At 41.9% G+C, this 18573-nt stretch overlaps 1 protein-coding gene across 1 annotated transcript in view; it reads right to left on the reverse strand.

Moving 5' to 3' along the window:
* GRM7 (glutamate metabotropic receptor 7) overlaps positions 1-18573 on the reverse strand; it is an 881213-nt gene that overhangs the window by 1714 nt on the left and 860926 nt on the right. Inside the window, exon 9 of the mRNA XM_068982114.1 lies at positions 4023-4269. Within this exon, the coding sequence (XP_068838215.1) occupies positions 4023-4269 (247 nt within the window). The remainder of the gene's footprint in view (positions 1-4022; positions 4270-18573) is intronic.

Below are 18573 nucleotides of genomic sequence, written 5' to 3' on the forward strand. Positions count from 1 at the left end.
AACGGCAGCCTAAGAGGAAAACCAAACTTCTTGGGGAAAAAAATCAAGCAGTGCAGGGGCAGCTTTAATTTCTGCCCGTATTACGCCAACAAATTCATTTTTATGTGGATGTATACTTGCCGTATGGAGTTGGATGAATAGAAGTGAGCATGCGCCAGATGACACACTGCAATGATTAAAAATGAAAACACTGAAGACTGGAATACACTGAGACTAAGTGTTTAGGGAAACAAGAAGGTAGCTCATCCTATAAATTCAACATCCTCCCAGACACACTCCCTCTGAGAACAGGAGGCAGATCTCTCCCCTGGGAGAGAGAGTCCTTCTTCAGGACCATGGTCGGTGCTTTTACTTGTTTCTTTTTAACCAGAAAGTTCCCTTTCAGCGGATAATTTATTTGTCTCTGTTACCAAAGTTCAGAAGTTTGACATGACTTGGAGCTACATTTTGTATTAAGTAGAATACAATAATAATATTCTCTCTCATCAAAACAGCCTTGTCTATTTTCATTGATTGTTTTTCACTGCTGTTCTTTCTCTATATATACTCATTTTTCTATTACTAGGGACTGGTTTTCCAGATATAATGGCTATCTATGATGTCACCATTTCCATCTTAGTGGCTCCTTAGGGGTCATTGAAAATAACTATAGGTTTGCATTTTTGTCTTACCTTATATATTTCAGTCATTCTGTTAAGTTGACTTTGTCCCAGTTCAGCATCATTGCTAAAACCTTGGGAGGTGTTTCCAGAATGGGCTCAAACTGAATGTCCCAGAGTGAAATCCTTGATTTTATGATCTCTGGCTCTGCTCTCCAATGGAGTCCTTGGAGTCATGGATAGCTATTTAAATTTATTTAAAGTGAAGTAAAAATTTCAAGTGTATTTCATCAGTTAAGTAGCCATATTCAAGTTCTGAATCACCACATGTGACCAGTGGTTTCTACAGTGGACAGCCCAGACAGAGAACATTTCCATCATTGCAGAAAACTCTACTGGACAGATTTCGTGCAGAAAAGGTCTTCTGACTTTTCTTAGGGACCTTTGAGAGCTGGGTCATCAGAAACCCCAATGTTTGGAGGTACATGAATCTCCTCCTATAATTCAGCAAATATCTGGGCACATTATTGATGGTTACTTTCAGGGAGTGTCTACACAGAACCAAAATAATTAAAATAATTTTAAAAACATCTTTTGGATTTATTGTGAGACAAAGGCTCTTTTGGATTTCATCTCTTTTTTTTCCCCATCCTTGAACTATTTATCTTTGTTCTGTGTAGACACCAAAATATCAACAATGACAAAACCCAACAAAACTTTTTCAAGGGAAAGGCATCAGATGAAGCCCAAATAGAATGATTGTCGTGATTGACACAGGTAATTAAGATACTTGGATTTTTGAGTTGTCAGGTGAGGCCTCTACCCAGGCAGCCTTCTTTGAGCTCCTGTCTTTGCAGCCAACACAGCAAACAGCGACACGTTCCACAGCACATTTCACCAAAGAGTCGGCCACCAGACATCCTTATACTCTGTATGTGCAAGCTGGATTACCAAACAGAGAAGCCCGACGAGTAATTTCTGCATTAGGATTATGGCATATCACTCATGTTGTGGGAAACAGAGCGGCAGAGAGCAGCAAGCATGGGTTTGGGGATCAGACCTGGGTTTCAGACCAAGCTGCCCTGCTGTGTAGTGGAGGACCTTGGTGATAGTCCCTGATCTTCCTGAGCCTAGGATTCTTCAGTAAAAGGTCACTGGCCTACAGAGCTATCAGGAAGAGTAAGAGAGATCTCCCACCCAGAGCATTCTATTTAATGCCTATCTCAAAAGACAGCAGATGTGTTTTTGTTATTATCAGGGTCATGTCAATATGAACATTTTAACAGCCAGTATCATACTCCACACAGCCTCAACAAGGGTAGGCCGTCATCATTAAAGGTTAGAAACAGTAGGAATATTGTTTGAAAGCTAGTTATTTTTAAATAGCGCAGTATTAGATTAATTATCCCAATTCAAAATTTCTAATTTGATCATTAATTTTCAATATATAGAGACTTTTGATCATGTTTTCTTTTTATCAGTATTGGGCATATGTTGTTAAATGTGTATGTCTGCACAAATACAAATGTAAAACTGCTATTAGAACATCTTCAAGGTAAGGATTTTGTACCATGTAAATCCCGCAAGGGGTCTTAGAATCAAATGCTATAGAAGTATAACCATGTAGTATATTTAACAATACAGCATACATATAAATAGATGCATAAATATGTTCATAGATATTTTTATTCACCAGTTGCATCTACTTTATGGTGGTGTGTATGCCTTTAACCTTTGTACCTGTTCAGAAGTGGAAGAAAATTAACATGCAATTGACATATATATCTCTAGATGCCTGGGACATGATGATGTACTTATGACATAGATATTATTATCTCTATTTAATACAGGAGAATGCTGAGCTTGAGGAAAACTCAGTGATTGTCAAAGCCACACAGCTGGTGAGTGGAGTGGCCTGGCTTTGAACTGAGGTCTGTCTCACCCTGAAGTCTTTGCCTACACCACAGTGATTGTCACAGTGATTCCCTCTCTATTCCCTTCCTGGAACTGACCATTTGTTCTGCACACATAAGAGCAGAGCCTGTACCTCCATGGTTTCTCTCTCCTCTCGCCTGTCCCCAAATCTCTTCTACTGAAACATCTAACTGAAGCTCATGATGTTGGTAATGGGCCTTTGCTTCCTTGTCTACAGACTCTCAAGCATTCACTGTATTTATTCAGCTAACTATTGAGAAATGGATTGGGCTGAGATCATGGATCTTTGTACGACTATTGTCAAAAGCTATTAGGGCCAAACTCAGTTGTTTGCTGGTTTTTAAAGATCTCAGTTGTAGAGCATCAAGGAGTTCCTCAGAGTATCCAGAATAGGAATTGCTTTCTGCTTGGCAGTAAATCTTTGGGTACAACAAAATCAGGTCATAACTGGACAGTGAGTCTCGAATGGCTTAATGGCTAGCCTGAATCTTCCTCTAGTTAAAATAGGAAACATTGCAAACATACCAATCTGCTTCATTCTGTATGCACTAAGTTGGTTCAGCTGTGTCCGACTCTTTGCAGCCCTATGAAGTGTTGTCTTGGAAAAACAAATCCTGGAAGTGGTATGTTTAATCTGCAATTCACTCTTACCATCATAGTACTAGTAAAGTTAGCAATTGGGAATTTTAAGCATTTAAATCCAGCTAAAATTGTCTTTTTCTTTTCTTTTTTTAAACAAACTAGTGTCTTTATGTCCATCTTTCTTTGCAGTCATTTGCAGGGATGGCTAAAGGCCATGCAGGATTTGCAGACAGGCCACAAAAATATCAAATCTGGCATTTCATCCTTAATCTCACCTCTAATACTTTATTTTTCATGGGCTAAAACTCCTCTGCAGTGATCTGGTAGATGCTTTCCCACATGGGGAGGCCATTAGCATGGTGGTGTCTGGGCCTGTGTACCTGGATGGAAGTTTGCCTGTTCTATTAAATATCTGATGTGCTTTTTGTTTCTAGAAGGCTTCCTTAGTAAAGAATTGTAAGTTTCTCCACATTCATGCTCCAATGGAAAGAAGTTATGCTTCCTAAGTTCTTAAATATTTCAACTTCATTTCTATTGCTATAGTTCCATGGGGTGTCCAGGGTTCCCTAGCAGGAAGCTGATCCCCTAAGAGGAAGGGAACAAGGAAGGTAGCTCAACAGCTGTGTTGATGTCAGTTGGAGGGCTTGGGACCAAAGGATAAGAAGCCAGGGATGGGGGAGATTTCACACATCTGAAGCAGAGCCTCTGAAAGCTGCTTCCCGACAGGGAGCCAAAAGGAAGTGGTGAGCACACTCTTAGGAGCAAACGGCAGCATTCACCAAGGCAACCCAGCCCAGAAGACAAGAGCGCGCGTGGCCTTTCTCCAAAGAAAGGCAAGCATACACCACACCTGCTAGAGCTTCCTGATGCAGGATGAGGAGGTGGAAGGAAAGGAGAGGTACTTACTGTTTGGGTCTACGTTTTCACACAGCTCTGTCTTGGCCTCACCGTTGGGTCTGTCACTGGGCTTGTGCGACAGCCGTGATGACATGGTGGCTGCCGTGACCACTGCCTTGAAACTTCGCTTCCGTTTCTGGACATTGAGTTCAGGGTGGAAAATGATGATGTACACTTTCGGCATGTATAGCATCCCCAGCGCCACTGATGCACTTAGGTTCATGGAGATTGTAAGCGTGGTGGTTTGTATGTAGAGCTAGGAGACATAACACACAAGACACTATTACAAATAAAATGACTGCAGAGGGAGGCCGAACACCTAACGTGATGCCAAGCACGACGATGGCAGGGAGAGGAAGCATAAACCCTGGGGAGACAGAATGGCTCTGCACATGTCTTGGAGAGTTTATACGTAAATATCATTGATTTTAAAGTCATACGGTAGCTCTGAGTGCAGGTCTATCCTGGAAAAGTCTGCTTTGTAGAGGTTCAGTGTCAATCTTGCATAAGATCTGAGGTACCTTTATTCGGAATGGCAACTGGATATGAAACCATGAAGGTCATATTTGCAATCTCGAGTAAGGGGTAGTTTTTTCCTACCCCCCCCATACATTCACAAAACAGTTAACATTACATGATCTCTTACTGCACAGATACCCTGGGACCTTATTTGAAAAAGTCATTATGTCAACATATGTATCTTTCTGTATTTTTTTTTTTTGAAAGGGTTCACTTTCATCATGCCAGTAGAGTAGTGAGCTGAGTTTCCTTGGAAAGTAAGCCCTTCTTGCTTCATTCTGGTTTACAAAGCATCAATGGGCAAGGGACCAAGACCTAGAGATGTTGGCTTATACAGTTGCTAAGGGGCTACAAGACCTTGCCCTGACGTGTTATGTGTAGTTCAGATGGTACTCGTAGCTGTCCTTGTATCCTTTTGCTTCTTGAGAAATCAGTAGAGCCACCCATTCACTCATTCTTCACTGTGTTAATTGTCTTGCCTCAAGTTGGGGGTTGAAGCGGGTGAGGAGCAGTAAGATCAGTAAGGGGAAAGCTACAGACAGCTTGACTTGGTCCGTTTGCATTTATGAAGTGCCTTCATGATTCATAGCCCACCATTCACTTAGATATGTCTGTGGTTTTCATGACTTCTAAAGCCTAGACTCACTGTGAGGTGATGGGTCTGTTCCTTAACTTGACTGTGGAAATCATGTCACAATATCTACATATGTATATTACATCATCACACTGTACCTCTTAAAAAATGTTATATAACCTAAATATAGGCAATTTGTATTAACCAGTGATAACCTCAATAAAGCTGAAAATAAATGAATAAATAAAAACAGGTAAAAAAATAGGTAGGTGAATAAATAAGTATATTTCAAGTACATTTAAAAAGAAAAGTTCAAGTGACCAGTTCCTATAGCCTTTTACATCAGGGGAAAACCTAGCCTCTTGACAATGCATTTGATCATGGTTTTCCACAACGGTGTCTTCCTATGTGTCTGAGGACAAAATCCCCACCTTTAATGGGTTTTACAAGGGCCCATATGGTCTTTCCCCTTGTCTGGCTTCTCAGGCTAATCGTCCACCAGTCTCCTCACCTCTCCCCCTCCTCTCTCCCTAGGATTTCATCCAGGTGGCCCTCCTTCGGTTCCTGAAGATGCTATGCCTATTCAACCTTTCGAGACTTTTCTACATGCATGTGTGTGACTTTCATTATTATTGTTTCCTTCTGTGTGGAATGTTCCTCTACATTTTAGAACATCTATTCCAGCCTGCCTCCCCCACGACCTTAACTCTCAGCCAGCTTCTTTGACAACATTTGTTGTTCGGTCACTAAGTCATCTCCAACTCTTTGGGACCCCATGGACTGCAGCACGCCAGGCTTCCCTGTCCTTCACTATCTCTTGGGGTTTACGCAAGTTCATGTCCATTGAGTCGGTGATGCTATCTAACCATCTTGTCCTCTGCTGCCCTCTTCTACATACAGGCCCTCAAAACGCTGTTGTTTTTAGGTCATGGCTGCCTGTTTGTAATCCTCTCCCCACTAACCTGATCGTCTGAACGCCCGTCTCCTGGACTGAGCCTCAAGCTCAGTGAAGGCAGTGATGTTGCGTAGTGGTGTCACTGTGTCTGCGGTGCTGACGAACAGTAGGCACTTAAGAAACACACAGTGGATGAGCTCGTGTGTTTGGATAAGGGGCACCTTTTTCCTCCTGATGACTCAGTGGTCAGACAGCCTTTCTCTAAACACACAGGGATTGCCATCAGATCTATTAGCTGCCTGGCCATTTCTGACCTTAGTTCTTCAATCTGGGTCTCTGGAGAAGAAATTAAAAGAGACTTTGCTTTTCATCTGGAAGGAATACTGTTTTCCAGCAAACATTAATTTGAATGTGCATGTTTCTGAATGCTTTACAGGAGCTGGCAGCCGCTAACTGTATAATGCATAATAAATGTAAAATATAAAGACAAAATAATGTTGAATTAATGATCCTTTTGGTTGTGAACTAGACCATATGTTTAAAGCGCATCTTTTCCTATTAGAATACCTTTAGGCTTTCATCTCCACTCTACCCTGCTGCCCACCCTGTCCAGGAAAGTCTTCCCCTGAAACAGAGGTTTATGAACTTCGGCACTGTCACTTTGTCCCCCACGGTCACTGCCGTCATCCTGCTAATGAGGGCTTTGCAAACCATGGATTAGCCAGTCCAAGAAAGAAAGGGATCTAAACTGATCCATGGGATCTTAAGCTTTCCTTCTATTTCTCCACTCAAAAGCAAATTTTGCAGTTGAAGAAACCATCTGTAGTTTATTGAGTTTATGACTTATATACATCACTTTTGTACTTTATACATATGTAAATATTTGTGCTGGTACGTGTATACATACATGCTTTTTCTCAGGAAAGACTACACAGTCATTTAGGACTATAGTAGCAATGTTGCTTATTTTATGGAGTCTGTAATTGTGCTCTTTTCAAGCTAGAATCTATCAAGACTTTGATATTTGTTTTGACATTTTTGTAATTTCAGGGGACATTTCAGGAATCTGTGAAAATCAACAGGAACATCATTGACCAAATTTCTATGTCCCTAAATCCTTTATGTTGCAGAGTGGTTAGGAATGAAGACTCCAGAGCTAATCTGAGTTCAATTTCTGTTTACTCACTTTGTGACCTGGGACAGATTACTTTGCCTCTGTCTGCCTTAGCTTCCACATCTGTAAATGGGGATGATAACGTGAGCCCCCCTACCTCATGATGTTGTTGTGGTGATTAAATGAGTATTTGTAAAGTAGGATAGGACCTAGCATGTAGTAAGTATTATGAAAGGATTTTTAAATAAGTTACATAGGTAGAAAGACAGGAAGACCTCAGTCTGCAGAGAACCCAGAGGTAACTTGTTCATGGGGATACTACACTGCTCAGCTCCAGGAAGGGAACTCAGTTGCTCTCTTCTTGGCCTTTGGTGGGATGCTTGCTTATTGACTCTGAGTTTTCACCCTAGCAGCCCTTTTAGTACAATTTTTTTTTTTTTAGCAAATTACAACATTTAAATTTAATTTATTTTTACTTAGAGGATAATTGCTTTATAATATGTTGTGTTGGCTTCTGCCATACAGCTATGTGAGTCAGTCATAAGTACATTTATGTCCCCTCTCTGTTGAACCTTCCCCCACCCCTCACTCCCCACTTGAGTGAGGGTGGATGAATCTAGAGTCTCTTATAAAGAGCGAAGTTAGTCAGAAAAAGAAAAACAAATTTCATATATTAATACATATTTATGGAATCTAGAAAGATGGTACTGGTGAGCCTATTTGCAGGGCAGGAACAGAGACGCAACATGGAGAACAGAATTGGGAAGGAGAGGGTGGGATGAACTGAAAGATCAGCAGTGAAACATAAACATTACCATATGTAAAACAGGTAGCTAGTGGGAAGTCGCTGTATGACGCAGAGAGCTCAGCGTGGTAATCTGTGGCAGATTACAACATATTTATTTTTTAGTCTCAAGGCTATTCCTGTTGTATCCAATGCTTATTGTCAAATGAGCAATGCGGACTGTAGAATTACCCCATTTGATTCTGGATATTTTATGCCATTTTGCTTTATCTTCCTCATAATTTCTTGAGAGATATAAAGGTGTTAGTGGTTGATTTTGGGCTCTCTTACCAGCACATAGAGGTCTCGCACACTCACCTTTACTGGGGCAGCTCCTCCTCCTGCTCCCTATCCCAGACTGCCTTTGTCTGATCTGGCTGTCTGAGGCTCATTGCCTCACCATGGTCCCTCCTTGATGGCCTGAGCTCGTGGGAAGGATGCTCCCTGCCTTGCAGTGTTCGGATACTTAAGCCTGAATTTTATTATCAACTTCAATACATTTCCAGAATCCAGTTGCTTTTCCTTGGTTGAATGTGGCTTTCCTCCCAAGCACCATGTGTAATCCAGCTTGAACAACTAAGGAAAATGTGGGCAAAGAGCTCCAAGTCAGGTGGTGTTTTGTGCATTACTCTACCAAGCAGTTTTCTTCAAGTCTGATAAACAGAACCTCTGGCTCTCAGTTTCCTAATTTGCAAACTGAAGATAACAATAGTTTAGGGTTCAAATGCTGACTCTGATGACCTAATTCATTTAATATATGGAAAGTGCTTAGTACAATGCCTGGGAAACATGTATACGTGAAATGTGAACTGCTAATATTTATATTCTGCTGAATATTTATATCAGGATATTGGTGTGTAGACCTTAAGATAAGTCTTCCTTAGTATTCACTGTCATATATTTTAAACTTTTAATGTACATCTTAGTAATTAACTAGAATGTAGGGTTTAAAAAGCCAGGCCTATTCATGTCCTGTCTGATTGACATGTGCCAGCAAGTATACCATTAGCAACACAGCTTTGTGCTGAATTCAGGGCCAGGCAAAGCCCAGCTAAATCTGCCCTGTGCATTTTCTCATCTTGGTCTAAAAGTCCATTGTCAAATAAATGTGACTGCAAAGCACCATGAGATGTCATTGTTGCTTTATAAATAGATGTAGCACTGAGGGTTATTGGAGTTCTCCTTCTGTAAGTATTGACTGCTAAAATACTAAGAAATTCAAAAAGTCTAGATTGCTCCTGAACAAACTTTGAAAGTTGCCAACTCTTCCGCCAAAGTTTCAGAATCAGTTTAATTTAAGATGGTTTTGAGAGATTCCAGGACAAGTCCTTAACAACCACATGCTATAAATTCGCTGGTAGCTATATTTTCCAGATAGGCTATGTGACAGAGACTTTTCTTTTCCAGTGTTGGTGCATCATCCACTTACCACTGGCATTTTCAGTGAGATTAGTCACCCTCGGCATCCATGAGGGATTGATTCCAAGACCCCCTGAGGATACGAAAATCTGAGGATGCCCAGGTCCCTTATATAAAATGATGCAGTATTTACATATATGTGCCCTCATATACTTTAAATCATCTCTAGATTAATTATAATGCCTGATGCAGTGTAAATGCCATGTGCCATGCCATACCTGCTGCCCAGTCATGTCTGACTCTTTACAACCCCATAGGTTGTAGCCCACCAGGCTCCTCTGCCCATGGGGTTTTCCAGGCAAGAATACTGGAGTGGGTTGCCATTTTCTTCTCCAGGGGATCTTCCTGACCCAGAGAAAGAACCTGTGTCTCTTGCATCTCCCACATTGACAGGTGGATTCTTTACCACTGTGCCACCTGGGAAGCCCAAATGCTATGTAAATAGTCATAAATACCATGTAAATATTATGTAAATAGTTGCGAACATGCTGAAAATTCAAAGTTTGCTTTTTGGAGCTTTCTGGAAAAATTTTTTTTCCCAAATATTTCTCATCTGCAGTTTCCTGAATCCAGGGATGTGAAACCCATAGATACAGAGGTATCCACAGTGGTGGACAGTGGTAGGCCACTACCAAGTAGCCACACAGACTGCGTGACAGTGGCAGAGCATTCTTTCTGCAGTCAGGGAACCACATTCTAGTGGCAGAAGGAACACAGCCTAGAATCAAACATGCAAGGTGTTGACACTGCTCATCAGTCCTTTTCTCACAGTGTATACTTGGCCCTGCCTGCTTGTCCCCTGGCCATGTCCTTTGCTCACCTATTTCACCTCTGATACCCTGTTTTGCATTTGATGTTCAGTCCAAAGTCTCCTTGTACTTTAAGCATCCCTATAACCGAATTTCCCCCATAAATCTAGTACTTTCATTGTGCAATTTTGCATAGCATGGTGACTTCTAAGAATGCATACATCACGTAATAGCAGAGCTGATTGGATAATAAACTCACTGCCTGCACTTAACTAAATTCTGGTTGCACAATAAGTTCTACACTTGAAGCAAGTATTGGGTATTAGAAATAGCCTTGGAATTCATGGAGGATTGTCCTAAGGAAAGCGATTGTCTGTAGTCTGTCAATTATCATCGCCGTTGTCGTTGTTCTGCTATTATGTGTGGGTCTTTAGCTCTTTATTTCTAGAGTTGAGGCCGTAATGCTAGTTATCTTGTAAGGTTGTTGGGATCAAATTGGAGGCTGCCTAGCATGTAGGAACCACTCAGCCACGGCTGTCAGTATCGGAGATTGATTTATTAGCTATAACATAAAATGACTTGTTTTTTATGTTGTTCTCTTTCATATCATTTTAGTATTACTACACTTTGAAATGATCATCTTTCTTACGGAATCCACTGAATGACAACCTATTTAAGGGAAAAACATCTCATTAAGTTTGCTTCTATTTTGTTTGAAAGTCTGTTCAAACCCCTATCCTGTCATTGACTATTATGAGAAATAACCAATTAACTGCATTCCCAGGTGACCACTGAAATTTGGGACAAGGAGGCTTTCATAGAGTCTTTTCATGACATCCCAAAGTCTGTACAACAAAAATGAAAACTGTCTGATGTAGGCAGAGTAGAGATAAAGCATACGTTATTATCTGACAAATGTCTGGAACACCCATGTGTCTAAATTGAAATGCAAGTTCTTAGCAGTTAAGACCAGTGTTTTTGATCCTTGCCACCTGGACCCCTTGGTTCCTAATCAGAGTCACCATATTTGTGAGAAATAATAATGACACATGGCTGGAAATGAGACAGGGTGTTTTCAGTAAGACTTCCTCAGTTGTCCAGAGGGCCAACATGCTGAAGGCTTTTACACAGTAATGAAATAATGCATGATGATAAAAGGATTCAGTATAATGATGAGGAAAGATACTCGCATCTTCTGGAGGCATGGTGTAATGGGAAAACAAGATCTTCCTTGTTAGAAGCGATTTCAAACTCGGCCTTGGATTATTGGTTGGTGACTGTGGGCAAACTACTTCACCTCTGACAAGTCAGTCAAAATTCAAACCCAAGAAATTTGTTACCAGAGTGTCTGATATAAAAACTCTCATTCTACCACTACCATAGAGACCTTCTGACCATCTGAAATATTAAAAGATAGTATACTGCCTGGTGGCATGCACAAAAAAAATAAAAGAGTCTTTATTAGAGTACACAGCCCCATCTTTGGCAGATAATTTTCACGCTGTTCCATTCAAACCTGTTATCTTTGAATAGGCAAGTTGTAAAGAGTTGACAGACAATATTTATAAAAGAATACAGACACACATTCCAGATATTTTGGGACACACTCTGTGGACAGGTGTATGGCGTGACATTATAAGTAATGGAAGCGACTGGATGATTACTAGACAAGACCTCGTTTGACTGTTTTGTTTTTCTCATTTAGTATCTCCAGGCAGACATGATGTTAAGTCGACACACAATCACATTATTTCTTTGGAGGGACATAAGGACACACACTCCAGGTGAATGGAAATCAGTTTCTGGAGCATGAAATAAGTGATTATGTCATGCTTGAAATCACCTACATCTCAGTTCTTTGCTCTCCTGATCAAAAGCCTGATGCTTTGTCTATTCCTGTGGCATGTCATCAGAGAGATGCTGTTATTCCAGTTGACCACATCCTTGGGAAGTTCGGGGTTTCACTCCCCATGCCATCCCAACGAGCTGTAGGCCGTCCTCATAGCTAATTCTTCCAGGCAGTCGCTTCTGATTTTGCTGGGCACCTATGAGCACAGCCTACACACTGATACACGGGGTTTTTCCCCCCTCACCAGCCCTGCAATCCCTCAATGTTGATTTCAAGCTTTTTCCCTCCTCTATCTACAAGGCAGGAGTCTCTTTTATATAGCCAACACTGGCACTGTCTGTTCTGTTGTATTATCTAGAAGGTTATTTACCATTCCTGCTGGTTCAAGAGTCCCACAAATGTTAGGTCCCCGCCTTGTTGTGATTTAACATACAAAGGTGAACCCCTTCACCCTCCCCCACCCCGCTGTCAGCCTGCAGACACACTTCTGCCAGATTTCCTGGCTCTCCAGGAATCCTCGGCCGTATTCTTCAAGACTGAACCTAGCAGCATTTTGTAGGAGGCAGTGTCAGGTCCTGTCTTATAATATGAAAATACTGACATGTACCTCACTGGGGAACACATTAGGTAACATACGATGATGTTCTGTATCACTCTACAAGTAAACCAGAGCATTAAAAAGAAACATCTGAACTTAATATATTCCACTTCTAAAGCTGTCATTTGAAATATTCCACTTATAGAAGTGCAAAGCTGTCTCATCTTGCCAACTTTTAAAGTCATCTTTTGGGTTCTTGTGAACATAAAAAAGACAGGAATCCAGTGAAAATACTGATGCTGAATTAATGGCTGAAAGAGTTTTAGCATCTCTTCGGAATAGTTCACGTGTTTTAAATTGGGCTTGTAAAGTGTTCATTGAGACTGGACTGGAGTGTCACTGACAAGAAGACAGTGTCAGCTCCTTATAAAAAGGGGAGTCTTCTCTGTTTTCAGAGACATTGGCAATGACTTTCTGGTGAACTCTGGCAGGTTTTGACCATCATGCAGCAGCTGTCGTTCCTCCTCTTAGTTCTGGCTGTTAGTTTTGTCTGTCTTCCTCTGTCTGCTCTGGACTGTGCCTTCCCCATCTTACTGCTGACCTGTGGCAGCTCCCTTCCTTCCCTTCGGATTCGCCCTTCCCCTTGCATTAGCTCAGAGTTTTTTATGTATCATTTTTGCTTCCCTGCTTTTCCACTGTCCCTGGTGCAGCACTGTGGGTGTGGACAGGCACAGGCTCCTCAACTTCTCTCCTGACTCAGTGGACCCACTGTGTGCTGTGGGGCCCACTCAGCCAACGGTGGCCATGGCTGATGGGCAGAGTGGCTAACAGCTAGACCTCAGGGCCAGAATTGCCCACCCAGGGGTAACCTGTGCTCTGAACTCCTCAGCGAGGACCTCAGCCGAGGTTTAGTTTAAATCCAACCAGAGAAAATAACTACAATCCAGCTGCTCAGAAAATTGCAGATAAAAAGTTGCCCAGCCTGTGCCCTTTACTGGAATGGTGAGGGCTCTGAGATGGGGGCAGAGAAGTAACACTCATCCTTCAGGAAGAAACAGAACAAAGGGAGTGAGGAGGGCGGAAGAGGAGAGGCCGACTGGCTCACGCTTCGATCTTACTGTCACCAGATCCATGTTCCTTTCCTGTTGTTTCTGAGGTCCTGGATCATGGATCGCAAAAGTACAGTTTCTTACCCACTCACTCCCGAGGGCCTAGAGTCTTGCCTCATCTCTACCTCCTGAATCTGCCCTCTGAACCTGCCACACTTCTTAGCAGACCTATAGTGTTGGGGGCTCCAGCTGTCTTACTGCATTAACTCAACCTCCCATGGCACTTTGGATGAAGAGACGGTCCTTCACATGGCCCCAGGAACTCTGCAGGGTCCTCCTTGCACCTTCTCTCATCTTATCTAAGTGCTTCAGATATGCAGTGCACTGTCCATCTGCAAGACTTTTTCACTTGCTGTTCCCTCTCATCTTTTCCTGGCTCCCTCCTATCTGCCTCTTGGGTCTCAGTCTCACTTCCTTGAGGAGGGCTTCTCTGACCCTCAAATGGAAACTATGCCCTTCCTCTTCTGCCTGCACACAGAACATACTATCACCCTTCATCACAACAATCACAAATTAGGATTATTCACTTGAGTGTCTATTTCATAAATAAGTATCCCCTCAATAGACTATCCTCATGATAGCACAGACCATTCATTTTGCCCTACTTTACAGAGCTCCTGGAACTAAAAAGTACTGAGTTCATAGCAGCTGGACAAATGAGTGAATTCAATCTAGGACATATATCCTGTGCAGCCAAGAGCAGTGAGACATATGGCAAGTGCAGTCACACTGGAGTCTAAAGTTCTGGGTCTGGAGGTGGGATCTGCCACTTACTAACTACTGCGGGTTCTCAAGTAGCTCACTAACATTTGCAAGTGTGGATAGTGATGCCCCATGAGGTCATGACAGGCTCACTTTCCAGAGCTGTGGCAGAGATGACTTATAAGAGGTCCTACCTCTTAAACCCTGACCCCATGGTCTAAGTGCCTCCCTGGTACAGTTTATGTGCGCTGGATGGTGTAACCACATCCAGAGGCTGTTTGCTTCCAAACAGCTGCATTTCTTCCCGTCTTTCCAGATAATTTTTCCTCTAGCAGTTGCACTGGCTTCCTGTCTTCCCCAGTCCTGTAACTAGAGGCACTCTGATCCAGTCAAAGCATTCAAAGCTAACAAGCAGAAGATATAAAGCACGGAGATAAACTGTCCCCTACACTAGGAACAGAACCGGAATGCTTTGTGCATGTCAGGGAGGGAGAGAGCATTCAGAAGTGAGCAATTCAAGGCAGGGACCATGTTTTAATTTCTGTTGGCATCCTCATGTCTGGTACAGGGAACAAGTTGCATATATGGTTGATGGATGAGATGGTCACTCATTTGACAAACCCAAGCCTAAATCAAAGCCACTCACTCATCTCCATGTCACAGTTCATCGTATGCCCCCAGCCACACTGGCCTCTTTCACTTCCCTGAATCTGCCCTGCTCTCCCCTGCCAGAGTGTGTGAGCGTCTGTGGCTCAGTCATGTCTGACTCTGCCACCCCATGGACTGGAGCCCACCAGGCTCACCTATCCATGGGATTTCCCAGGCAAAGATACTAGAGTGGGTTGCCATTTCCTTCTCTAGAGCATGGTCCTGACCCAGGAATTGAACCCAGATCTCTTCCCCTGAAGGAAGATTCTTTACCACTGAGTCAACAGGGAGGCCCTCTCCTGCCACAGGGCCTCTGCTTGTATGGATCCCTTTCCCAGCAGTGTTTGCCACACTGCCTCCCTCATCTGTTCATTCTTCAGCCCACCACTCCAGCATCACCTCCTCATCCAAGACTCCTCTAGCCAAGACTAGGTCTTTCCATCCTGTTACAGGCTCCCAAAGCCATCTCAGTAATTCACATCTAAACACGTGTGTGTGTGTGTGTGTGTGTGTGTGTGTGTGTGTGTGTGTGTGATTAGCATCTATTTCTGCCACTAGGAAGCATCTGCTTAGCTCACTGTAGTATCCCCAGTACCTAGCACTGTGGGTGGCAAATTCAAGGGGCATCATTGATACTGGCAAGGAAGGAAATATGGGGGACACAAAGATTAGAGGTTATATTTGTGGTCTTTGGCTTTGTCCCTGGGATATCCCAGAGAACAGACTCAGAAGGGTACCTGAAAGAAAGAAGTAAAGGTGCAATGTTCCTGTGGATTCCCTGTAAAAGGGGTTCTTCTCATTTGGCCAAGGGGAAGGATGGACTGTGTTGTCCTGGAGTGCTGGTACTTAACCTCTTTACCCCCGCCATCATCTGTTCACTAGACAAGAAGGTGTAACTATCAAGTGACCCTTTTAGAGCCTGAAGCAACACTAAAAATGAACAACCCTGCCCTTCTGGAAGGATAGGAGCTTTTCTTTCAAAAAGCATATGCTAACGCTTAGGTCAGCACCCAATTGTCTCCTCTTAATAGAAAAAAAAAAAAAAAAGAAATGGTTGCCATGACAACCAACAGGCATTGAGTTTTGCTTTTTTTTTTTTTGACCAAAAAATGCTGACTTTGACCTAACTACTAATGTATATGCATTTTGTTTGTTCAATTCAGATCTCTCCTGGAGCTTTTCTAAATCATCAATAAGTATCACTTTAAAAATTCACCTTTAGAAAGCGGAATGGCTGAGATTAGGATAATAGTGATATCACTTTAAAAATTCACCTTTAGAAAGCGGAATGGCTGAGATTAGGATAATAGTGATATCACTTTAAAAATTCACCTTTAGGGAGCGGAATGGCTGAGATTAGGATAATAGTGATATCACTTTAAAAATTCACCTTTAGAAAGCGGAATGGCTGAGATTAGGATAATAGTGATATCACTTTAAAAATTCACCTTTAGGGAGCGGAATGGCTGAGATTAGGATAATAGTGATATCACTTTAAAAATTCACCTTTAGAGAGCGGAATGGCTGAGATTAGGATAATAGTGACCAGGGGGGCTAAAGGGGACAAATGAGAGCTACATTGAGAGGAAATAATAAAAGAACATGTGGATGGACTGGGCTGGGGAGAAAGAAAAGGGAAAAATCAAGCACTCATTTTCTTAATATTCTACCTCCTTTTATGCAAACCCCAAGTTAGTATCATCCTAAATCACACCAACACTACACAAACACAGAGCAGGTTTGAGCTCTCAAAAAAATAAATGTGTTCTCCCTTTTCCAAGCAAGGGTGACCTGACTAAAAATATTTGCAAAGGCTTTCAGTTGATATCAGCACAGTTCAATCCTGCCGCTCTTCAGCAGTGCAAGGCCCCAGAAAGGTATGCCAGCTTCATTTCCTCCAACCTTCATGAGCTCATATCCTAATCTAATCCCAATCACCCAAAGCTAATCCTTCACCATCATTTACATCTATGGTTAAGAGTTTCTTTCCAAGCTTCTACCCTGCATTTATTCCTACTTGGAATTCTCAACCTTCCCTTCTTAAGAAAATAAGCCTACTTTCTCTAGAAAGCGCTAAAGAGGTCCACAAAATGGTTAAATGACAAGCATGCAAGTAGATTCTCTCAACAGAAAGTGCCCAGGCTCATGTATAGAGCCATTACAACTTATGAAAAAAAGAAGCCTGTTGTTTCATCTGACTCTTGAAACCATGTCAAACTTTGATATAAACTAAGAAAAATGCATGAATGAGTCTTAAAAAATAAGTTTAACGGCAAATTTTCTATTCCATCTTGACTTATGAAATCACCATACATTATTTATGGGAGAAGGATAAAGCATGAAAGGTCTTCATGGCGTGGGAGTACTATCTACATAGAGTCCAGGTCCACAGAGCAGCCTGCCCTGAAGAAGTTTCTGTAAAGGTTATTCTCAGGTTATGTGCAGGTACATATTTCTCATGTTTAATGCAAGGCTTATCACCTTCATCAACTTCATAGGGCTGCTGCCACAATCAGATCATCATCTCAAACCATGTTGAAAATGGAGATTTTCTTGCAAAACCTGGCTTTGTGCTTATACTCTTTTTTAAGTTTACTGAAGTGTCATTGATTCACAGTGTTGTACAAATTTCTGCTATACAACAAAGGGATTCTTTACGTTCTTTTCCATTGTGGTTCGTTGCAGGATACTGAACGCAGTTCCCCGTGCTCAGCAGTAGAGCCTTGCTGTTAATCCATTTTATATGGAGTAGTTTACATCTGCTAATCCCGAACTCCCAGTCCATGCCTTCCCCATTCTTCCTCTCCCTTGGTAACCACAAGCCTGCTCTCTCTGTCTGTGAGCCTGTTTCTGTTTTGCAGAGAAGCTCATTTGTGTTGTCTTTTAGATTCCACATATAAGTGACACCATATGGTATTCGTCTTTTTCTGCCTTATTTAGCTTAGTCTGATAATCTCTAGGTACATCCATGCTGCTGTAAGTGACATTATTTCACTCTCTTTTATAGCTGAGTAGTATTCCCTTGTTGTGGATATATGTATATAGGTAGGTAGGTAGAGATATATAAATATGTACATAGATAGTACTAATATTCTTGATCTCAGGATTGTGACTTCCATCTACTTGGTTGCACAAATTGGAACTTTTAAGGGTCATTCTTAAAAACCTGCTGTTCCTTCATGATTTCCCTTTATACATAGTCTATTACTCTTTAGCTAGTATTATCTGTAAAATACTTATGGAATCTATTCTCTTCCCACTGCCCCAACCTTTGTCTTAAGTATGATTAACCAGTTAACACACTTAAGCACAGAGAACAGAGGGTTCTATTTGTAAGTTTTCAGATGGTAGCTGTTCATCGTTGATGGAGATGATGGTGATGGTGAAGATAAGTGATGCATTGGACACTGTTCCTAGGGTGCTATCGTAGCGTCCCAACTGGTTTCATTTCTTCCATTTCTTGCCTCCCTCTAAGCAGTACTCTTCAGAGTAACCAAGATGATCTCTATAAAAACTGAAAATCAGACCACCTGGTCCCCTCTAAACTGTCTTTCAAAGATTTCCCATTGCCCTATAGTCTCTGGACCAGCTGCAATTCTAGCCTCTCGGTTAGTCTCTTGACTAAGATTTATCTGTGCTGGCTTCTTGGGTGCTTCAAGC

Source organism: Capricornis sumatraensis, chromosome 10 (genome assembly GCF_032405125.1).
Source record: "Capricornis sumatraensis isolate serow.1 chromosome 10, serow.2, whole genome shotgun sequence".
Lineage (NCBI taxonomy): Eukaryota > Metazoa > Chordata > Mammalia > Artiodactyla > Bovidae > Capricornis > Capricornis sumatraensis.